The 22,744-nt window shown below is 34.9% G+C and overlaps 1 protein-coding gene across 5 annotated transcripts in view; it reads left to right on the top strand.

The window, feature by feature from the left end:
* The window catches only part of PTPRK (protein tyrosine phosphatase receptor type K), a 505,641-nt gene that overhangs the window by 250,851 nt on the left and 232,046 nt on the right, over positions 1–22,744 (top strand). For all 5 annotated transcript variants that reach the window (XM_033098859.1, XM_033098824.1, XM_033098848.1 and 2 more), the window contains exons 4-5: positions 7,162–7,243; positions 9,330–9,445. In XM_033098859.1, coding sequence (XP_032954750.1) covers positions 7,162–7,243; positions 9,330–9,445 — 198 coding nt within the window. The remainder of the gene's footprint in view (positions 1–7,161; positions 7,244–9,329; positions 9,446–22,744) is intronic.

Here is a 22,744-nt window from a genome sequence, read left to right as displayed (position 1 = left end):
CCTCATTTCCAGAAATCACCTTCCTTATTTTACCTCATCTCCCCAAATCACCCACCTTATTTTAACCTGTTGCTGATTAAGCAGATCTTATACTATCTCAGGAGTGTTGTAACTATATGTAAGCATCTCACTATTTGACCTTAACATAAATTCATCTTCTTCTATTTTATTCATTTAACTGAGATCATCCATCAACATCATGGGGGGCTGGGGCGGGGTGGGGGGCAGCACCAGTTCATCAAACCATTAATCTTTCGCCAATTCATCAACTTGCTTATCATATTAAAATTTGGTTGCATCACAATCTTTTTTGTTACATTTGCTCTTTCTATAAAATCCTTGCTTGCATTTTTTTCTGTCTACTTTTAATGAGCATAAAACCAAGCAAATTACAGTATGTAAAAAAAAAAAATCATGCCTCGTGATAGATTGGGATCACTAGAAATTCACGGTCTCCAACTTCAGATGATGTCACAATACTCCTGGATATCCTATCACATTTTTCTGTTCCATTTCCATTCTCATTCTCTTTATTCCACTATATTTGACTCTTCCCAAACTCCAACTACTCCTTTTCACTAGGCTCCCTTATAGCTGAGAAAATTGAGGCCCTATAGCAGACACTCCATTATCTACCAATTCTACAAATTGATTCATATCTTCATTCATCCTCTCCTTCTTTCCTCGTGTTATAGTAAGTGTAGAACCCCTCCTGTGAGCTATGATTTGGATCCTGTGGTATCCTGTGCCACACTGACAGTTATCAGTTCTCTCTCATTATACTCAAAGATCCCCTATCAAATTGGATCATCTTCAACCTCTAAACATCTAAGCCTTTCCCATTTTAACAATAGTAGCAACAAAAATTGGACCACTTCCCTTGATTGTGTATCTTCCGTCCTTGGTTAAATGTCTCCACCAATTCAGGCAAACTTCCTGTACTTTTTGCACTTGTTTTACACTCTGTTCTCTTTATCATCATTGTCCAATATGGTTTCCACGTCTGTTACTTCATACAGATGGCTCTTCCTTTGCTTACTCTTAATCACAGTAGCACATTAGGAGTATTTTTCCCCCTAGCTTATTGAGATATAATTAGCATATAATGTGGTGTAATTTTACGGTGTATAATATGTTGATTTGATACATACACCTACGAGTATGTATTGCAGAATGGTTACCACCATAATCATTTAATTACCATTTCTTTTTCTGTGGTGAGAACATTTAAAATATACTCTCTTAGTAATTTTCAAGTATGTAATACAGTGTTGTTAAATATAATCACATGCTGCCCATTAGATCCCCAGAACTTATCTTATAACTGGAAATTTGTATTCTTTGGTATGACATCACTAATATGCGGAATCTCAAAAAGCTGAACACAAAGAAAACAGACTAGAGTGGTGGTTGGCATTACCAGGGTCTGGAGTTTGTGGAAAATGGGGGAGATGTTAGTCAAAGAATACAAACTTAGAGTTATAAGATGTATAAGGGGGTATTTTTAATCTCTTTTTTTCTAGCTCGGTGTTTGATCAGCATTTGGTCCTGACCTCTTTTCCACTTTATTGGCTTTTGTGACACACACATTTTTCCCTTTTATATCTCTACATACTTTCCCCCTCTCCCCCCGAACCCCCTCTGTCCTTTTGCTGGTTCACCTTCCTTTATCATATCCGGGAAGAACGTATGGCAAACAGAGAGAAGGTGACCTACGATGGATCCTTGAGAATTCAATGCTTAAAGTTTACATGAGAGAGACAGAAATCAATTATATTTAATGATGTTGACATACTTTTGTTCATATGTATTATGCTGTGTGTGTGTGTGTGTGTGTGTGTGTGTGTATAATTTGTTTTTGTTCAGCTACCATCTGTTGAATGTCTCCTATGTGCCAGGTACTATGATTAAGCTTTCAAGGACACAAAGTTGAGTCAACCATAGCCCCTGACTTTGAGGCCTCATTGTAACGAGAGGCGGAGATGCATGTGGTGTAGCAGCAATTGCTATGGATGGACCTGCACCCTTAGGCATCTTTGTTTGTGTTACAGATGACTGTTTTATTCATTATCAGAATTTGGACCTGGATATTTAGAAATAGGTTTTGACTTTTGTACATTTATTCTTTGAAGGCAAACGTGTAATTCATTTAGAACTTGATATTAGCAGTGCTCAATGTTTAAAAATTCAAATCACAAAAACACAAATTTAAGGAGGTTTATGAGAATAAAATATCAGTTTATTATTATTATTATTATCTTTCCAAATTGGAAATGGAGGTGACGTTTTTGATGAGAGAGAGAGAATGGGAAGAAATTTTATTTTACTATATTGTCCTTTGTGAATGTTTTCTTCCTAGGATGGCAGTGGTTCCTTTTAACACAGAGCACTTACTGTGTGCCAGGAGCTGTGCTAACTGGTTCATGTGCATTAACCCATTTAATCCTCTCTTAAGCCCCGAGGTAGATACTAAAAGTTTCTTTTTATAGAAAAAGAAACTGAGGTTTTGATTTTACATAAATTAAAGTGACATATGTAACTTTACACATGTTTTTCTATAAGTTAAAGATACACTTAAAGAATGTTAACTAAGTGTATATCTGACTTTGGAGCCTATACTTTGGAGCCAACACTAGTTTTGACATTATGATATATTAAAAAAACCAAAAGGATTGCAAAGTTTTTCCAGATTTTTCTCATATCCATAATGTCTTGGACTACGTGGTGTTTCATATATAATTTAATCATTTTACATGTAACATTCAAATTTCACAAAAACTTGTGGTGCAGGCAAAGCCAATGTTCCCCAGATGAGGCTACAAAGACACAACTAAGTACATTCCTTGGGTTACCTGTGATAACGGACCAACAGCTAGATCCTAGGATTCTTGACTTTGGGTTCACTTTCCATTATATGACGTACTTCCTCTGCATTAATTCAGTTTACCAAAGGATAACATTGTATTTGTTCTTTAGGGTTTGCCTCCCCCATCCAATTTAATTTAACTTTATTTCACTTATTTAGTTAATAATCCAAGAATGTTGCAGAGTAGCAAAAATTTGATTAGAATCATTACCTTCAGTATTTCAGGTAATGAAGTGGAGTGAAAACAGCATGAAAAGCAGAGTCCATTTATTCTGTTCCCAGGCTGGCCTCCTGGATGGGTTAAAGTTGGCATCTGGTATGGCTTCCATCTCACTCTTCTTCTGGGAAGCCCTGGTTGACTACTTGACACCAAGCATTAGATCTGACCTGAGCATTAGTCCAAGCAAGCTTTGTGTAATTAAGCTATTGAGATTTGTTTCCCCTGAGTGGACAGAAGAGCCTTACAAGGTGAGGGCTCTGCTGAAGTGATAAAACTGATTAGATCCTTAGCAGTAAAGGAATCTGATCTTAGAAATTTCCTTTAGCTCTCGTTAATGAGCCAAAGACAATACTTAGCAGGGAAAATGAGGTCACTAAAAAAGAGAAACATTTTTTTTTCTTTTAATAAAGAACGATTCTTTTAAATCAAGGCCAAAATATATTGTCCAGAATAAAGCTCAATTTAAATGAACAAATAAACTTTTTCTCACAGGTGTAGTAATCATGTTTAAACTCATCACCTATGCCGAGCAAAGGAAGTTAAACAATTCCAAGAAGGTAAAACTAAGATAAGCCTAGAAATGAAAATAACTTAAATGCTGACTACAACACAACTGAAATAACTAACAATGATTAATTATACAGATGTGTGGTCTATTCATAAAAATACCATCCCCCCAATACCAGGTTTCTCACTTATTCTTTCTGTTCCTTCCCCTTCCTTGAACTACATTCAAGCAAATAAAACGTATTTTCCTGGGATACACCTACACAAATCTCACATATCAACAATGTTTGTAATCTTACCTTTTGGTTTATATAGCACTTTTATATATGGTACTATTTAATCCTCATAAAATATTAGAACAAATGTTGCATTATATCTTTATTATGGAGTTGGAATTTGGCTCTAAAAGGTTATTTGATTTATTCAAGAATTTGTAAACAGGAGAGTTGGGAGTCAAATACAAGTTTTCCTTACCCCCAAGAAAGTGGCCTCTACCACAGCTGTTTCAAGTTACACATCGTTTAAAGTCTGATTCTGCCCTGTGTCTTGCTAAGCCTTTGTTCCAATATTTAGAAAGTGATATGACAATTGTTTTCATATCATTTACATTTATATTAAATTAAATCATATGTATATGCACACACATACACATATATTTCTGTGTTCATAGGTTAGTTATCCTTTCATTGTGAAGCATTTATCTTCCCACAAAGACCTCGCTCTATTGCTTCTCAGCTTCAACTTGTCCCATTGAAATCAGTGGTCGTAAAGGGACAACTTTGAAGTAGAAAAAAGGAACACGGGAGAAAGTTTATGATGGGAGTGGATGGATGGGAGATGGACCATCTTCCCAGCCAACTGTGTCCTAGCATCATTGATGTTCGTGGCGGGGTGGCGTGGGGTGGGGTTGTAGAAGCATCTTATGAGGATGAGAAGGGGGATGCTTATGATACTGCTGTTTAGTTACTATCGTATATAATTTGTGTGTTTGAAAATGACATTAATTTTTTTTTGGTATTTAACATTTTAGACTTTTAAAGGAAATTTGAAACCCATTTAAAGGAAATGATTTCACTGTGTTTGCTGCTGCTTTTTTTTTTCTTTTTTAAATTAAAGTTTATTGGGGTGACAATTGTTAGTAGAGTTACATAGGTTTCAGGTGTACAGTTCTGTAATACATCATCTATAAATCCCATTGTGTGTTCTCCACCCAGAGTCAGTTCTCCTTCCATCACCATATATTTGACCCTGTTTACCTGTGTTTTCTTCTTTATCTTGAGAGGCAGTGTATTGAAGTTCATGGAAGAAAAGAAAAAAGAGGCAGGTCGTCTCCGGCCCCTTCCTGGCTCCACCACTTGTTAGCTGTTAGACTTTGATCCAGTTACTTAAGTTTCTTTTAAATTGTGGATAAAAATCATACCTATCACATATGATGGTAGTGACGATTAAATGAGCCTGTGTGTTGAGGGCAGTTAGTGGAGGGTGGGAGGGAGGCATGGAAGGAAAGAGAGAGAGAAAGAGAAAGAGACGCAACAGACACTTACGTGAACGCGCATGCTGGTTTACGAGTCTCATGTATATAGTAAGTGCTCCATAAATGTTAATTATTATCATCCGTCAGTAAACCTTCTGCCTCTCTACTATAGTAAAGTTGTCAGAAAGTTACCAGACGACTCCTAATGGTTAATGCCATTTGACACTTTTTAGTTCTAGTTTTTTTCTTGATCTCTTTCCTATATTTCTTTTTTTTTTTTAAACCACAGTGTACATTCTTTTTTTTTTTTAAACCAAACTCCCAAATTTCCAGTTTGTTCTGTTTTTGCACAACTGCCGCAAGCTTCACTGTCTTCATTTTCCCATCGGAGGCCCTATGTCTGAGCTGAGCTAGATCCACAGCCTAATCCCAGAATTGACAAATATTCTCATGGGAAAGGAGACATGGCTGGAGATCATAGGATCACTGGAGAGACTTTCCTCCTACAATATGTGTTCATAGAGATGCCGTTGTTTATACAAATATCTGATCTTTTAAAATTATGATTATTGTAATGGATCTGGCCTTTGCTAATGCTTTTGGTGGGAGTGTTGACTTGCCTGAAACCTCCTGATAACTTCTTTTCCATCCTTGACCATTGTGTGTGAATCACACTTTGTTGGCTTTACTTCTGCACGCTGTCTTCTTGCCTTCCATTTCAGTGGTTATCTCATCTCTCTTCGTGATATATCTGTCTATCTCTTAAGCATTAACTCTATAGGTACCCTGGGCAAATCAAACTTTCAGTGTCTGAAATGTACTTAGTTATCTTCTCCCTCCAGTTTGTACCTTTTTCTTTATCACTAATCCTGGTTAGGGATGCTGATAGCATCATCCATCTAGTGGCCAAGCCAGGAATCAGAATTGTCCTATATTTCACTCAAATTAATGAGTCAGTAAGTTCTATTTTATTTCCTTAGTATTATTTTTTACCTCTTTCTTTCTGTCTTTTTTTTTTGTTTTTCATTTTTCTGTTTCCACTGCTACTAGCATATTACCTAGCTGCGTGTTTCCAGTCTTCTTTTAGGCCATCCCTCATCTTATAGCGACATACCATTCTAATAGACCAACTTGATTATATTTCTCACTATAAACATAAATTTCCATTGCATTTCTTAAAATATTTCACAAAATACTCCAACAAATAATTTATGTATCTCCACAAATAAAGGAGACCATAGTCAATTAAAATGTTGAAATGTGGCATGCTAAATCTGTTTTCTCTTGAAAAGTCATAGCACACGTTGTTAAAAGAAAGGCTGTATGAAGTCCTGCTATTGACTTTAACAGCAAAACTCTACAACATGAGCTTATTTTAAACATCAGAACTTTTTCTATTTGTTTAATACATACGTATTAATGTGGAACTATTACAGGATTTACTCCTGACATCACTTCCATGATATTCAAGTTCTTCCTTCCATCCCTACCTCTCTAATGCCATCTCTTCCTTTATGAGTCTCTGTTACCATACAAATTACATTCATTTAGTTCCCCAAATACACCACTTTATTCTATCCTATTGTGTATTATTCCTTTTGCCTGTAATACCACTCATCTATCTGATGACCTCTGTTTTGAAAAACTCCGCTATTTTGAAAGCTTTGATCATTTGATATCTTCACTGGTTAGCTTACTGCTTGGTATATTGTAGGTGCTCAATGTATGTGAAAAAAAATAGTAACAATAGAGAAAATCAATAAAAAATTTTAGGGATATGAGATTTGCTGTATCTGCCTATTCATTCTGCCTATAGGTGGCCCATTCAGGAAATCTAGCAACACTTAATAGTAGTTACTTAAAAAATGTAGTGAGAGCTGCTTGATCTCAGTGATTTAATTGTTCTTCAAAAAACATTATTTTGTTTACCTGTACAAGATTTAGGAAATTACTATACATTATAAGATAAATTTTTAATTCTTCTAGGACAAAAATCAAATGAAAAAATTTTAAGCATTTTATCACTATTCTTTTTCTGCTTTGAAAACTCCTTATAAATGATTGCTGTAAATGTTTTCTATTTCTTCCTGACAGGTAATATTTGAAGCCGAGGTCTCAGGAGGGAGAAGTGGTTATATTGCCATTGATGACATCCAAGTATTGAGTTATCCTTGTGGTAGGTTGTGATTAAGAATTTGATTTTACTTTGTCCTTTCAAACTTGTCTTACATTGGCAGTGACTGTTGAATGTTTATCACTTGGTCAGGGCTGTCTCTTTTGTTGTCGTTACTCCTAGCCTTCTGTTTAGTTTTAGAAGAACACTGAAGTATTTCTAGAGTTTTTGACTCAAATAGTTTTTAGGCTTGTAATTGTACACATATTAAATGATTATTTTCATTATTTAACTAGTGAGAACACAATACATATATAAATTAAAATGTAGGTAGGACTTGTTCTATCTTTTGGTATTACTAAATTTTCTTAGGAAGCAAAGAAGAATAACAAATCAGAGTTCAGCTGAAAGGAAAATAAAAAGCCTCACTAATTAAAAGCGGGAATGAAGAGAATGAATTAGTTCACCTTATTCCAAATTTAGAACTAATATTTTTGTGTCATAATAAATATCTGGTTAATCCATATTAAACAGCAAAGCAATGTGAAGCAAACATAACAAGAAACTCACATATTAACACATAGTTTTGTTATGTTAGATGCACATTGGTTGGTCCTCAGATGGTGTAACTAAATTTGTGTTTATACCACATTTCCTGAAAGACAATTATTGCATGCATTCAGTAGAGCTAGACATAAAGCAGCTGGCATACATACAAACTTTACCAGTATTTCCCAAGAGCAGCATTTTATAAAACCCATGATTTCTAGACGATCTGTTCAGTACTCCTGGTAGAAATTTTCTAACACATCATAAGCAGCATGCCCAGGGGGGCACCACCCAGGAGACAAGGCTTGTGCTCATGGTGGATGGTAGTAAAACCCTAGTTTGCATCAGAGTGCACTGTGGAGTATGGGAAATCTCAGAATGCTTGGACCCCCTCCTGTTCTGACCTAATAGTAGGTCTGGGTGGGGCCTGAAAATGCACATTCCTAATAAGTTCCCAAGTGATGCTGATGCTGCTGGCCTGGAGTTCACAATTTGAGAACCACTGTTCTAGCCTATGTTCTGCTTGAAGCATCCTTTTCCCCATGTGCTTACTGAGATGAGGCACTGGAGAAAGATGTAACCGACAAGGGTCAAATTACTTATTCTATGTGGCATAGTCTAAGGAAAAGAACAATATTATCTTACTTGAAGATCAAGTTGGCTTACTAAATTCTTTCAGTCTCTTAGTATATGAGAATGATGTTTCCATCTACTCTCCGTTTACATTGCTTGAAAGAGAGATGTTAAAAAAAAGCTTTCATGAGTAAAAAACAAATTACAAAATATAAATTGAGCACAACAGCAGTTTCATTGTGACGTGGTCCTCCACACGCTTTCTTTGACCCACTGAGGCTTAGCTTTTCTTGTGTATATTTCCTTTCACTTGGAAACGTGAATAAGTTTCAGTTTTAAAATGTGATTATAGAGAACACTTGTTTGACAGTCACATAACTCAGGTATAGGACATGTTGACTGCAGTAATCACTTTTTGTGGGTCTAATATCTCTTTTGGGTAACTTTCTTAGAATTTACTATAAAGGAATGTGACGTGGATTTAACAGTAGTTAAGCTGATACTCTACTTGAGAGAAACACACGTATCCTCTTGTTCTTTGAAGTACTAGAGGATTATAGCTATTGAAATAAAAAAAAAAGATTTAACTGCTTAAAGTGTAGCTTCCTAGTTTCACAGCCGTGTACGTGTCAGTATTTTAGATGTCATTATGTGTTTTCATTATATTTTTCCATTATGCTTTGTGCCTATTTGATCTCTTTGGCTTGCTTTGACTTGTAACTGTTTTATTATTACTCATGTGCACCTTGCTATGGCAGTTCTTCAGCATAATTGCTGAGTGCTCACTCTGTATAGAACAGTGCTCCAGCAATTACGGAGCAATAAGTAATAGAGCTACTGAGAAAAAGACCTGTGAGAGTGAGAAAGGAAATGGTGCCTTTCCGTGCAAAGAAAACTCCATTTTCTTCCATAGGATAGTAGTCTTGGCCAACGGTAAAAAGGTATTAACAACCTTATTCTGTTGGGAAAAAGTAGCATGGCATGTTTTCTTCGTGTGAAAACAATGATTTTTCTCTTGCCTTCACAGATAAATCTCCTCATTTCCTGCGTCTGGGGGACGTGGAGGTCAATGCAGGCCAGAATGCGACGTTTCAGTGTATCGCTACAGGGAGGGATGCTGTGCATAGCAAGTTGTGGCTGCAGGTGAGCACAAGTTGGCAGCTGAGCTAAAGGTCGCAATTGATTCTAAAAAAATTACAAATGTACTGTTTCTACATCTCATTCTTCTCTCTCTCTTTCTGTGTGTGCGTCTCGGGGGGGGTGACTGGGGAGGGAGAAAGGGGTAGGGAGTATGTGTAGATATGATTGAATTGGCTGAATTGGCTGCAGATTCAATTCAGATATTTCTATTTTTGAAATATGAATAAATATATAGTTAATAAGTATTTATACTAATTGCTAATGAAACCTATTTTTTCTCTCATGTACAAACCGTGAAACACAATTTTTCTAGATCCATTCAATGTAGGAATCAAACGAAAATGACCTCATTTAATATTTTGAAAACTCACCTTACAAGAGCATAGTACTCAAGTAGGAATTGTCATGCTCTGATAAATTTTTTAAAAGCATTTTAAGAAACTTTTGTGACTATTTCTAGAACTATGAGTTGAAAGAGAACCAATTAAAATTTTTTTCAGAATTTTTGTGTATAAGGGTTAATCACACATCTGAGGTCAAGATATGTGCCTTGTATATATATATTATTTCCTCAATAAATATGTATTTAATAAATTGCCATTTAACATATATGTTGGGGATAAGTAGTGTATATAAAGATCCATAAAAGAATCATCAAGAAAACAATAGACTCAGAAATGTGCTATGTTTTCAGAGATTATCAATCCCGGGGCCGTGGGGGCTGAAAGGGTTGTGGGGGTGGGAATGGGAAGGAGCTAAGAGCAAAGCCATGAGGCTGTTGAGCAAAATATTTGAAGCTAAAATGTAAGTAATAATATTTTCTGAGCACATTTGCTATTTTTATTATTTTGGTTCCATTTACATCAGAATGAGGAAAGGTATTTAATTAGAATTTTAAATTCCTGTGAATGTCAATAGAGACCAAAAAGAAAAATGATTGTTAGATTATGTTAGTTTCTTGAACATAGATATCAACATTTATTTTACTGTATCTTTAGAGAGGTGAAATTAGTGTTTAGGATAATCATTAGTTTGCAGGTGGTTTGGGTCATGGTTATAATAAATGATTATTAAAATCATACCTAGTATAATGTCTGATATTGTATTAGATGTTTTAAATGTGTCATATCATCCAATTCTCATGATACAATTGGATAACAGATGTACTTCATATAAATCTAATTACTAGTACTTTTATAATGTATTTGATTTGCAGCTATTACGATACTATACTGAATATGTGAAAAGGAAATGAAGCCCCTTTATTTTTTTCTGATTATGCTAATTTCCCCTACAGATATTAAAATATAAGAGAATTCTTCCTGGAGAGCAAGTTGTATGATTTGTACCTTCTTTTATCAGCTACATATCAAGTCAGAATCTCTCGTACTTCTCTCTCTCAGACTAAATAATAGTTTTAAAAATACTTTCAGATGTATTTTCTAATTATTTTTCATTTAGGTAGGAAGATCAGTTGGCATTTGCATTTAGTTGTGATCCAGATAGTCTTGCCTTGTGGAACTAGAAGCTCTACAGTCTGCCCCTGGTTTTATGCCCCAGGATTTAATGTGACTTGAAATAAAAAGGGTTTTGTACACTCAGACACCAGCTGCCCTCTGGCAACAAAGGCTTTCTGGGCCTGCTGGTCTGAGTGGGTTGCAGTCAAAATACTGTTCATTTCTGTTTCCTACTTTGTAGATTGACTCATTTCATTATAGTTTCTTAAAAATTTCCTTCTGCCATTTTGAAACAAAGATGAGAGAAAAATATTCTGTGATACTTCTCTTCTGATTTCTTTATTTTTTCTCTTCCTTATATTTACATTTGTCAAGGTATATTTGCATATTTCTCTTCATTTTGACATTGAGGTCGCTGAAGTCCTCAGCAGTTTGCATATTCACCTTATTGATGAAAAAGCTTTTCTACATTTTTCAACAATACTAGTTACCTTGACTTATTCTCTTAAGTATTCTTCTCCATGTTTTGCAAATATTGAAAAAAAATCAATTACTTAGTTTAGGGATGTTTTCAAATGAGTAAGACTAGTTATTATACATGTATAAAATGAGTGAATCAGAAAGTGGCCAGTGACTTAAAAAACTATCCATCCTTTGCTAAAAGTAGTGGAAACATAATCATATAGGAAGAATCTTGGTTCCATGATGAATTGATAAGCCATCCCATACAAATAGATGTCAAGTCATTTTTCTGGGTATAAAACAACTTCCTATAAATCAAGAGGTCTAGTTCTTAATTCGAACTTTAATTCTAACCTTTAACTCGGATAACCCAGATAATTCTGTGGGCTTAGAATATTCATTGAACTGTTCTGAGCCTCAATTTCCTTATCTATAAAAGGCGATGTTGGATAGAGACTAAAATCCCTTCCAGCTAAGGATGCTAACCTACGTCTTTATAGTATTTTTGATGACCTGAAACATTGACTTGATTACCTTTTTTGTTTGGTACAATAACATAGAATTTTTATGTTATTAGTTTTATATGGGAAAAAAATTGTCCATTAAATTAAGTATCACTGTGAGAACAATTACTTAAAATATCTGCTGATAGTAGTGAGAATGAATGTTCTCGAAGCAACTCAATGAAAGGTCACTGCATCCTATCAAAGAAGTAAGAAAATAATGGAGGAACCGTTATACCTGCCATGGTCAGGTGGAATGAAAAATGATGATGAACTTTTTATGTGTGCAAATCACTTACATTATATGATATTGTGCTTCAATAGGTAAATTAAAAAGCAGAGTGAAAAAAAAACAAAAAACAACAAAAAATCATAAAACAAAGAATGAGTTGTCTGAGCTACTGTAGGATAATTCATAAAGTGTATCGTAGTGGTTCTGGATGTATCTTCAGGGAGTGTTCTTTCCTGTAAGATCTCAGATTGTGTAATTATAGAGTTTTAGAAGTAGGTCATTCCTTCTATACATTTAGAAAACAATGACAAAAAATATAGTCCAAATTAATCTCCTTGAATATGCTGAGTGAACTACAGATGCATAAAGAAACATGAATGAATGTTTTTAGATGTCTGTTGAGAGTCAACAAGCTAGAAATATGGTGAAATTATGAGGCTTTCTGGAACATAGTTTTAAAAAGTGTGTTACGCAGTTCATTTATGTGAGACAGGGACTTAGAATAAGTCTTTAGCAGCTCTTAGAGAATTTCCAAACCCCTTTTCTATCATAAAGCTCAATGAAGTAGCATATATCTAGATATAAACACAACATTTTTTTCTCAACTTACTATTTGCAATTTTTTTCATATGCAAACAGATGTTTTTCAAATTTTAGAACTAAACCATTTTGTGTTCTGAGGGAACCCCCAGTGGTAGAGAATTTGTGAATCATAAATTAAGGCTTAGGATAATACACAGGTTATAGGAAATAAGATGTGCAATTAAATTGTAATGTATAATTTATATGGATTGTATTCCTGAGTAAAATAATAAAAACATCATGTTATATTCCTGAGAATTGTCAGATCATTTTCTCACAGGAAAAAATAATAATTTATACATTTTTGTAGTGTAAAAATTTTAATCATGTCCTTTTTATTCCAGTTCTTATTAATATGAACAGTAGGTTAAGTGAAAGCAGGAAAAAAAGTGAATATATAAGCCAACAGATTACATATGACATCGCAGTTCCATATATATACATATATATATACATATGTACATATATGGAACATATGTACATATGTATATATATATGTATATATATGAGAGAAGTAAAGGCATATACTGTACTCACAAAAAGACTTGAGCAAGAATGTTTATAACAGTTTTATTCATAATAAGCAAAACTTGTAAAGATCCCACATGTCCGTTAATAGGAGAATGGAGAAACAATTTGTGGTTCATTCAAGCGATGGAATGCTACTCAGGAATAACAAAGAATGAATTACTCATACATGCAATGAATTACTAATACATACATGTATGGATAAATATCAGCAACATTGTGTTTTCAGAAGGAGGGCAGATAAAAGAGTATACACTGTATGATTCCATTTCTCTAGGAAGTTCTAGAAGAGATACAAGTAATCTACGGTGATAGAAATCTGAACAGTATTTGCCTCTAGGGATGGGGCTCGATTAGAAGTAGGCAGGGGGAAACTTTTTGGGATAATATAAATGTCTTACATCTTTATTGGGGGACCTATGGGTCTATGGTTTTATATATATATATATATATATACACATATATACACACACACATATATATATACACATGCATATGTGCAGATGTTTAGATCTGTCCAATTCACTGTATATACAGTTTTCCTCGATAAACCATGAATGAGGAAAAAAGTGAGCATTATGAAACATTTTATCAAATATCCAAATTTCTGCCAGTAATAATCAAGCCATAGGTGGCATTAGCCTACAAACATTTCCTGCACTTCTGTCCCTCTTTTCTGATTTGATCAAGTTCAAAGGTAACTTTTTAGTTTCAGTCTAAGCTGAAATATAAAATAAAGCATCTTCTGAATGTTCTGTTATTAGAACATGTTATAACTTTTTGTGATGTGGAAGAGTTAAAACAGGGGTTGGACTTTAACTTATAAATTAGTATTCTTTCCCGAAGGTCCAGTATAAGTGGACACCTACATGGCAAATCAAATAGAGCCTATTGCTGGAACATCTGTCAGACCATATGCTTTGGCTTCAGGTCCAGTGTAGAAACTAAAGTGCTAATGACTCCATCCATCATTACAGAGCTTCTTGGGCATGTATCATTGGATCGGACAGTGACAGACAACTGTGGAGTTACTGAAAGTAGGGAATTGTTTGGGTAGATTTGGTGGGACCATTTGTTTTGGTGAATTGAAATGAGGCTGTTGAATATGTGACTGGTAATTCTATACAGACTGCCATCAGAACTGTGGCAATTGGACCAATCTGGCTATAATTGCTGCAGGAGCTGGCCCTGTGCCACCTCAGAGGGCCTGCCAGTACGGGAAAGTCAGCCATCGCTTTGCCCTTTGTGAGGTTTGTCACCACTAATGTACTGCGTTACGGCTAGTTTCTCAGCCAAAGGATATGTCATTCCTTATAAAGCAATGGATAATTTAAGCAATGGATTGAGAGTAATAGTTGGAGAGTAGAATTAGTGAAATGAAATACAAATGGCTCTATAAAACAACCAGAGAAAGGCTGACCTCTTGCAGTAGCAACTGTTGTTACCGTACGGTCAGTGAAAATGGTTGGTCTGAAACTTCTGGCCACACAGTGTTTTATTTATTCAGGCAAATGTCATAGCCTTGTTCCTATACTACATGTGAACATTGTCATGTAACAGTGAAAATTAGAGGCGTGATTTAAAAATAAAAAAGTTAATTTGAAAATATGAAAATTTTAACTGCTGAAATATATCACTATAGTATTTCAAATTCTATCTAGTCATTGCTCACAAAGCTCTTTCTGATGCTCCCCTGCGACAGTATCTTCCTATGCCTGCTTATACTGTCATATGAAGTGCCAGGATGTCTGCAGCATATTTGATTTCCACAAGAGATTTTACTATCTCTAATACTATTTCCTTTTGAGAACAAATCTGGTAATTTTGCATTTTACTATAATGAAGGAAAATTCTTGCAAGAAATTAATCCAGCCCTAGAAACATGTACAGTTGATGGTTGATGGTTGGCAATTCATAGAAAACATTTTAAGAGAAATATTTCAAAGCCAAATTGATTGAACATGTAGTATGTGATTAGCTCATTGGGTACCATAAAACAAAAAGAAAGGAAGAAGATATAATAAAAATTGTTCTACTGTCTGGGCTTGGTAGAATTGTGCCATTTTTTCAGGTCATTGTCAGTAAGAGTGATTGACACATGTCTGAAATATTAGAATAACCAAAGGCAGTATGTAATTACTATGACAGTTAGTAGAGTTGAAGAAATGACGTCAGAATGGCTAGAGGGACATGTTATGAATATATCTTGAGATTGTGAGAGACTGGATACATTTCTCAAAATCTTAGAATATTGGAAATATGCAAGAGGTATTTAATTTGTTCCCTATAGAGACTAAAGTACAGTAATAACTAATGTTTTGAAGCTATATGGTGAGGTATATATAAGCTGATTATAAGGAGGAACTTTGTACTTGTAGGGCTGTTAAAAGCTAGAAAGAGTTATTCCAGGAGGTAGTAAAATTACAATTAGTGGAAATATTCAAGCACAGTCTGGATAAGCACTTGTTAAAGACAATTGCATTGGGCCGGATACTTTTTAGGGTCCTTTTAGCCCTGAGAGATGCTTCTATAACTGAGGAAAAAAAGACCACGTGGAATCTAAGCATTATATGATTTCAGAGTTGACAGAGAGTACCAAAGACTGGAACTTTTGGTGAAATTCTGAAGGAAGATTTGATTGAGGCTTTGAAGGACATACAGGACTTGAATAAGCAAAGATATTCAAGGGCATAGTTATCACTGCAGGTTAGTGTTCTGTGTGTGTGGGTGGAATTGGAACATCAGGAGGAATTATCTTATTGAAGTGGAAGTTTCCCAATGGGAAGTAGAGGTAAATATTGTTTATGACAGCATTGGGGACAAGCACGACATGGAGACAAAAGCAGAAAAGACGTGACTAGTAGAGGTACAGACATCAAGGAGTGAGGGCCTATGATTGGACAGTGCTGGTGGAATCGTAAAACATGTGAGTAGAGAAGGAGAAGGATGACTGAAGGAAGACAATAGAGTTTTGGATCTGGTTGGCACCAGCTGACAAAATTTGGGAAGTTGTGAGAGTGAATTAATAGACAGCTTTCTAAATTTTCTCAAAAGTTTATTTTTTACAGCCAGTGAATGCATTTGTTCACTGGCTCACTCATTTTCTGTTAGACCCATTTGTTTCCTTTTTTCCTTCCTACCTTCATAACTGCATGTAAGTTATCCTAACTAGGAGTGAAAGATGAGGTGATGTTCCCATTCCTTTTGGTTCTTTTTAACCTTAATAAAAGTTTATCAAGACAGTTTTAAAGCTTGTGGCTCAATTAAACCTCTGGGTGTGTTCCGGTTATCCCTTAGGAGAATTCATCTATGGGAAGGCTCTTTGGGAAGGCCTTGAGTCCGGGCTTCTCTGTACCTGGTGGCTCACGGAACAGGAATAACTTCAGAGAGGAGTGTTAACCATGTCTGCTGTGCTTTCCTGACTTGTAAACTGCTCTTGACTGAAACTGATAGATGTACACTAGCTGGCTATTTAATTCTAATGTTCTCTGTTTATCCTTCATTTAAGCAGTAATGATGTTTTTTCTGTGTATATGCTGATTTACAATTAATTCGGCTCCACTTGAGACCATGTTCTATTTGGTAGCTAATTGCTATCACTCTTGTCAGTCCTACTTTTCCTCAGGACATTGGTTTATTTGAGTTCATAGAATTATATTCTCCCTTCATGGCTTCATAAAAAGAACTATGTTGTTGGTCTTGAAAGTCACTGACCAAGTCTGATCTATTATATGTTTTTATTTTTTTACCTTCTGCCTTTTTGGTATGTCTGTATGTAACGACGGGCATCGGAAAGCTGATACATTCCCTTTTTAGGACCGTTAAATGTTCCTGAGGTCACGTTGGTTGGCGTTATGAGGCTTGCTACCATAAAGAGTTTAATGCCTTAAAGACACTGCATTTTTTTCCTGTTCAATAATTTATTAACTCTTGAATTTGTTGTCTACAGATTACATAATTGATTATAAATGAATAATGTGTGGAATATTTTTTGTCTTTCTTATCTACCCCTGGAGCATACTGCAAAAGCCTGGCAGTACTAGGAGCTCAAGGATTTCTTCTTATTGATATCTATAAATAACAATTTACCGATTTTTCTGTGCAAGGATAATGCACCCTCCTGCTGTGCCTAGAGCTGCCCTTTTACTGTGTCTTCAAGGTATGTCACGGCAATCACTTTACAACTTGCCACTGAGTTCCTGTGATGAGTATTACAACATGGGTGCTCTGGCAGCAGGCTGAGTTTCTTTATTTTTGAAAAGGAGTCTAATATAAATAATGTAAAACATGCAAAATTATTTTATTATAAAATAAAACCTAGATATGGAAAACCACACAAAAATAAAAACTGACTCAATGTATTTTTGTAAGATACACACAACCTCAGAGATAGCGACAGAGACTTTGCCAGCCACCCGAGAAGCGCCTTCTAAATGCTGTGTCCCAGTCACCCCTGAGCCATCTTCCTACCCTGCAGTAACATTATCATGACTTTTAGCCCTTGTGCTTTTCGGTTTCCCCCCCCACTTACATATATGTCCACAGACACTGTAATTAATCTTGTCTGCTTATAAAAATATGTCTTTTAAAGTTTCTTTTATCTGTGGGTTTGTCCTCTATCCCTTCCTTTCCCTCATTTTATCTGTTGAGGAGCCTAGGCCACTAGAGGTGTAGTTTTTCAGAGTCTGCATTTTATTGCTTGCATATAAGTGTCCTCTTCAGTTCATCATGTTCTTCTGAATTTCATGCAAATTGACAGCAAAATTCAGAGTCCAGTGTGATCCTTGAGCAGTACTAGTGGTGGCAGTTGCTGTGATTGAAGCAGGCACAAAATGTCTTGTCTTTCTTTTTGTGATCTTGGTAGCTGTTGATGCTTACTGCCTATATTTATTCCTAGAGGTTGTAAATTGTGTACTCTAATTTTATTGTTTCTTTTGTATTTGTTAGTTAATGAGGAGATACTTCTCATCTATTATTTGGCTACCAAGTGATATAGTTCATTAAGGAAGGGAGGATACATGTTCAGATCTTTGCCTTAGTTAGTTATTAGTTTTCGATATAATGGGTTGGTTTCTTATCATCCGCCAGAGGTGACTGATTCTTCTTTTCATTTAATATCATGTTCATAGACTTAAACATATTTAATGGACTTCACTTCATTGCAGTTATTACTATTATTAAAACTCAATGTGTCCAATCTTTGGCCAGGGGAGCCTCTTCAAGTTGAGTCCTTTTGATAGAACTTCAGTAGTCTTTGATAGCTTCCTTCCTATCTGATATTATGTGATGTTTCAGTGTCATATTGTACATTATCTCCTCCACACTTCATGTCCTGGTTTGTTTTAGTGAGAAATTGGATTTCAGGACCATGATACTAAGGGGGAAAATTTTTTGTGTGTGTGTGTGTGTGTGTGTACACATATCTATATTCACTCATATATATACACAAATAGATTTATATAAATTTATATAAATATATAAATTTAATATATATGTATATGTTTAAGGATAAAATGCCTATGAGTTCATATTGATATTTCAAATTCAAGCCTAAAGATTTTCACTTAATGTTTTCTCTATTACAATTTGTCAGTTGTATCTTCTTTTTTCCACAGTAATATTCTTGATTCTCATGATCCAAGGGAAGAAAAAATTAGAATATCCCATAATTACTCATATTTTAATCTCATGTTAGTTGGAATACTTGTACCATATTCATTGTTAGCATGTAGCCAACGCTACTATACTCTCCCACTTGTCCCGCATTTAGTGTTTGTTCTATGTATAACTATGTTAATGTTCATCATGAATTCATATGTCATGTCTTCGTAATAATTTTGGTTGTTTGAAACTAATTTTCTAGTGGATTTCCCAGGAGTAGCTAATGGGAATAATATTCCCTGAGTCTTGGATGTTGAAAATAGTTTATATGTGCCCTTGATCTCGGTCAATTTTGTAGGATATAAAATCCTTCATTCATGTTTTCTTTCTTTGAGTAACTTGAATACATTACTTCATTTTCTTCTGGTTTAAAGCCTTGCTGTCAAAGTCTTGTAATAAACTTTCTTTTCCTTTTAAGTTATCTACCTGCCTTTTTCAGGTATTCTAAGTTTTTTTTTGTTTTAATTTATTTATTTCAAGATTCTAATTTTATGAGAACATGTAACGCTGGTCATTGGTCATTCTGGGTTAGTATTCTCAGGCGTGTGCTGTGTTCTTCCATTATGTATTTTCAAAACTTTTTTTTTTTTTTTTTTTCAGAATTCTTTTTAATTAAAATGTTAGTATTTTCTGTTCTCTTCCTTCTGTATGGACTTCTGTTATCTCTATTTTCTTTTTTTCTTGGTATATCATTGTTCTTAGTCATTTTCTCTCAAACTTTTCATTCTCTTTATTTTTAATTGAAAAAAAGTAAATCCCCCAGATGTAGTGGTTTAATTGCACTGGTTTCCTTGATCTACTCAACTTCTCTCTTACTATGTATTGTATAGTTTTATTGTTGTACTTAACATGGTTTTCGTTCGCCACTTTCTCCAATACAGTTTGAAGCAACAAGCCAATTCCGTTATATTTCTTAGTTTGTCTAAAATGTTCTAAGGTAGCAAATATATTGCCATCTAGAGCTTTACATTCTATAGATATTTGATTAGGAATTTCTATTAGTGTTAGTTTGCATATCTCTATTACTATGTCATTCTATGTGTCTTCTTTACCACTGGCAAAGAGTTAATAGTTCCTTTAAATCTAATTAGGTTAGAGAACCACTTCCAGAAAACTGAGTGCCAGACCAAATCACAAAACTCTTCCTTAAAAATCTGTTCCTCCAGAACCATTTCTGATAACAAAATTATCTCTGTCAATCATGAAAAGCAGAACCAGTGTACATATTTCCAAGAGAAATTTTGTAAGGGATTGGTTTATGTGATTTTGGAGCTGGGTAGGCAAGTCTGAGTCTGTAGGGCAAGGAAGCTATGCGAAAGGAAAGCTAGAGTTGCACAAAGTAAAGTTGATATTCACAAGTTAAATTTCCTCTACTACAGGGAAGTCTCAGCTCTGCTCTTGATCCATTTCAACTGATAGAATCAAGTCCACCCAGATTATCTAATTCCCTTTAAGAATAATCTCCTTTACTTAATGTCAATTGGTTATGGACATGAATGCCATCTACAAAATACCTTCACAGGGACATTTAGGTTAGTGTTTGAATAATGGAACTGTTGCCTAACCAAGTTCACACATTATAAGACAATCACAATTATCATATGTATTATTTGCTTAAATATTGTTTTGATTATTATCTTTATTCTACTGCTATTATCAGGATTTGCAGTTAGAATTTCTGTACAAATACCTCACCTAATACTGTCAACATCTCTCTTGAGCAAGCAGGTACACACTGATATCCCCACTCTTAGATGAAAAGGTAAAGAATTGAGAAGTACAGTAGTCCTCCCTTATCTAGAGTTTTGATTTCTGTGGTTTTAGTTACCTGCAATCACCTGAGGTTCAAAGATATTAAATGGAGAATTCTAGAAATAAACAATTCATAAGTTTTAAATTGCATGCCATTCTGAGTAGAGGAATGAAATCTTGTGCCAGACTGCTCCATCCTGCCCAGGACGTGCATCATCCCTTTGTCTAGTGTAGCCACACTGTATATGCTACACACCCATCAGTCACTTAGTAGCCTTCTGGATGATCAGATTGACTGTCATGGTACCACAGTACTTGTGTTCAAGTCACCCTTATTTTAGTCATGGCCTAAAGTACAACAGTAGTGATGCTGGCAATTCGGGTATGTTAAAGAGAAAACTTAAAGTTCTTCCAAGTGTAAAGGTGAAAGTTTTGGACTTGAGAAGGAAAGAAAAATAATTGTACGCTGAGATTGCTATGAGGTATGCCAAGAATGAACCTTCTATCCGTGAAATTGTGAAGGAAAAAGAAATTTGTGCTAGTTTTGCTGTCTCACCTCAAACTGCAAAAGTTATGGACACGGTGCGTGATAAGTGCTTAGTTAAGATGGAAAGGCATTAAATTTGTGGGTGAAAGACATGAGCAGAAAATATGTTCCTGATGGCAACACATTGTGCCAGAAAGCATTGATCCTACACGAAGATTTCAGCAAAGGATCCCCTGAAATGAGTGACACCAGGCCTTTTACTTCAAGTAAGGGATGGTTACACAGATTCAAGAATAGGATTGGACTGAAAAAAATATAAAAATTACTGGAGTGAGAGAAAGAGTTCACATTCACATAATTTTTATTACAGAATATTGTTATAATTGTTCTGTGTTAGTATTAGTTCTTGTTGTTAATCTCTTATTATACCTAATTTATAAATTAAACATTATCATAGGTATGTATGTATGTATAAGAAAGAACATAGTATTTTTGGGTTTGGTACTATCTGGGTTTTCAGGCTTCCATCAGTGGTCTTGCAACATATTTAGCACTGATAAGGGGGGACTACCGTAATGAGAAATTGTGAATGTAATAAATATCAAGTCAGGACTGGATCCTAGGTATCATTCCCCCCAGGCATGGTTCAGTCTACCTGATCATGCTCTCTGCTGCGGCTCCTCCTAACAGTCACCTTTTCTCAATACAGCAAAGATACCTGTGCTTCTTAAGTTAAAACTCCTTTTCTTATTTAATAACTGACTTTACTGTTTGTTACACTTATGATCCCAATTCTAGTAATTTGCTATCCCTGCACATTTTTATCTTGTTTCAGGTTACAGTTATATTATTTGCTACCTGTCTCTTTTTCTGTATCAGTTATTATTCACCTTGTTTCGTCCTTTCATTGCCAAGTATCAATAGTATATACTTGGTAAACTTAGTGTTATCAGTTTAGTGCAATGTTTCCTAGAACACTATTTTCTTATTAAACGCTTAAGCTGTTGAAATAAGTATAATTTCTAGTACATATATAAATGAAAGCTTTTCTCAAAATAAAAATGATTTTAATTTTAGAAATTTCTGGATTTCTAAACATTTAAGATTTCCATGATACATTTTCACATTTCTAAACTGCTTCAATTTAAATTTTCTGTAATGATGATGATGATTGCTGTGTCATCCCTATGAGAAAGAAAAAAAAAAAATTGGTATGGAAGATAAGGCTTGGTAAGGAACTCTCATGTTTGGAATTAATTTGTACTGTATGATTCACTTCAACCTCAGTTAATTTAGTGTGCAGATTTACTTTGGGATTAGTTTTGGAAAAAAGGGCAAGTACTGACAAATCATATGCTGTCCTCTTAATGCTATTAAATAGGAACCTAAGTACCAAGAACAGGAAAATAGTCTCTCCAACTCTAAGAGAATGAGGAGTTATATATCATTATGTGCCCAGGAAAAGTGGTGAAAAAATAAATAAAACAATAAGTGTAATTTAATTTTTTCTTCAAGTCACTAGAGTGAAGTAATTTCTGCAAGTGTTCTAAGTGCTACATTACTTGATTTAAAATTAAATTGGATTAATTTTCTTCTTCAAGCTTTGAAAAGAAAAGCTGAAATAAACTGTACCATATT

The sequence above is a fragment of the Rhinolophus ferrumequinum genome, chromosome 3 (assembly GCF_004115265.2).
Source record: "Rhinolophus ferrumequinum isolate MPI-CBG mRhiFer1 chromosome 3, mRhiFer1_v1.p, whole genome shotgun sequence".
NCBI lineage: Eukaryota > Metazoa > Chordata > Mammalia > Chiroptera > Rhinolophidae > Rhinolophus > Rhinolophus ferrumequinum.
Note: the sequence above shows the minus strand (reverse complement) of the source record. Positions and strands in the feature narration are given on the sequence as shown.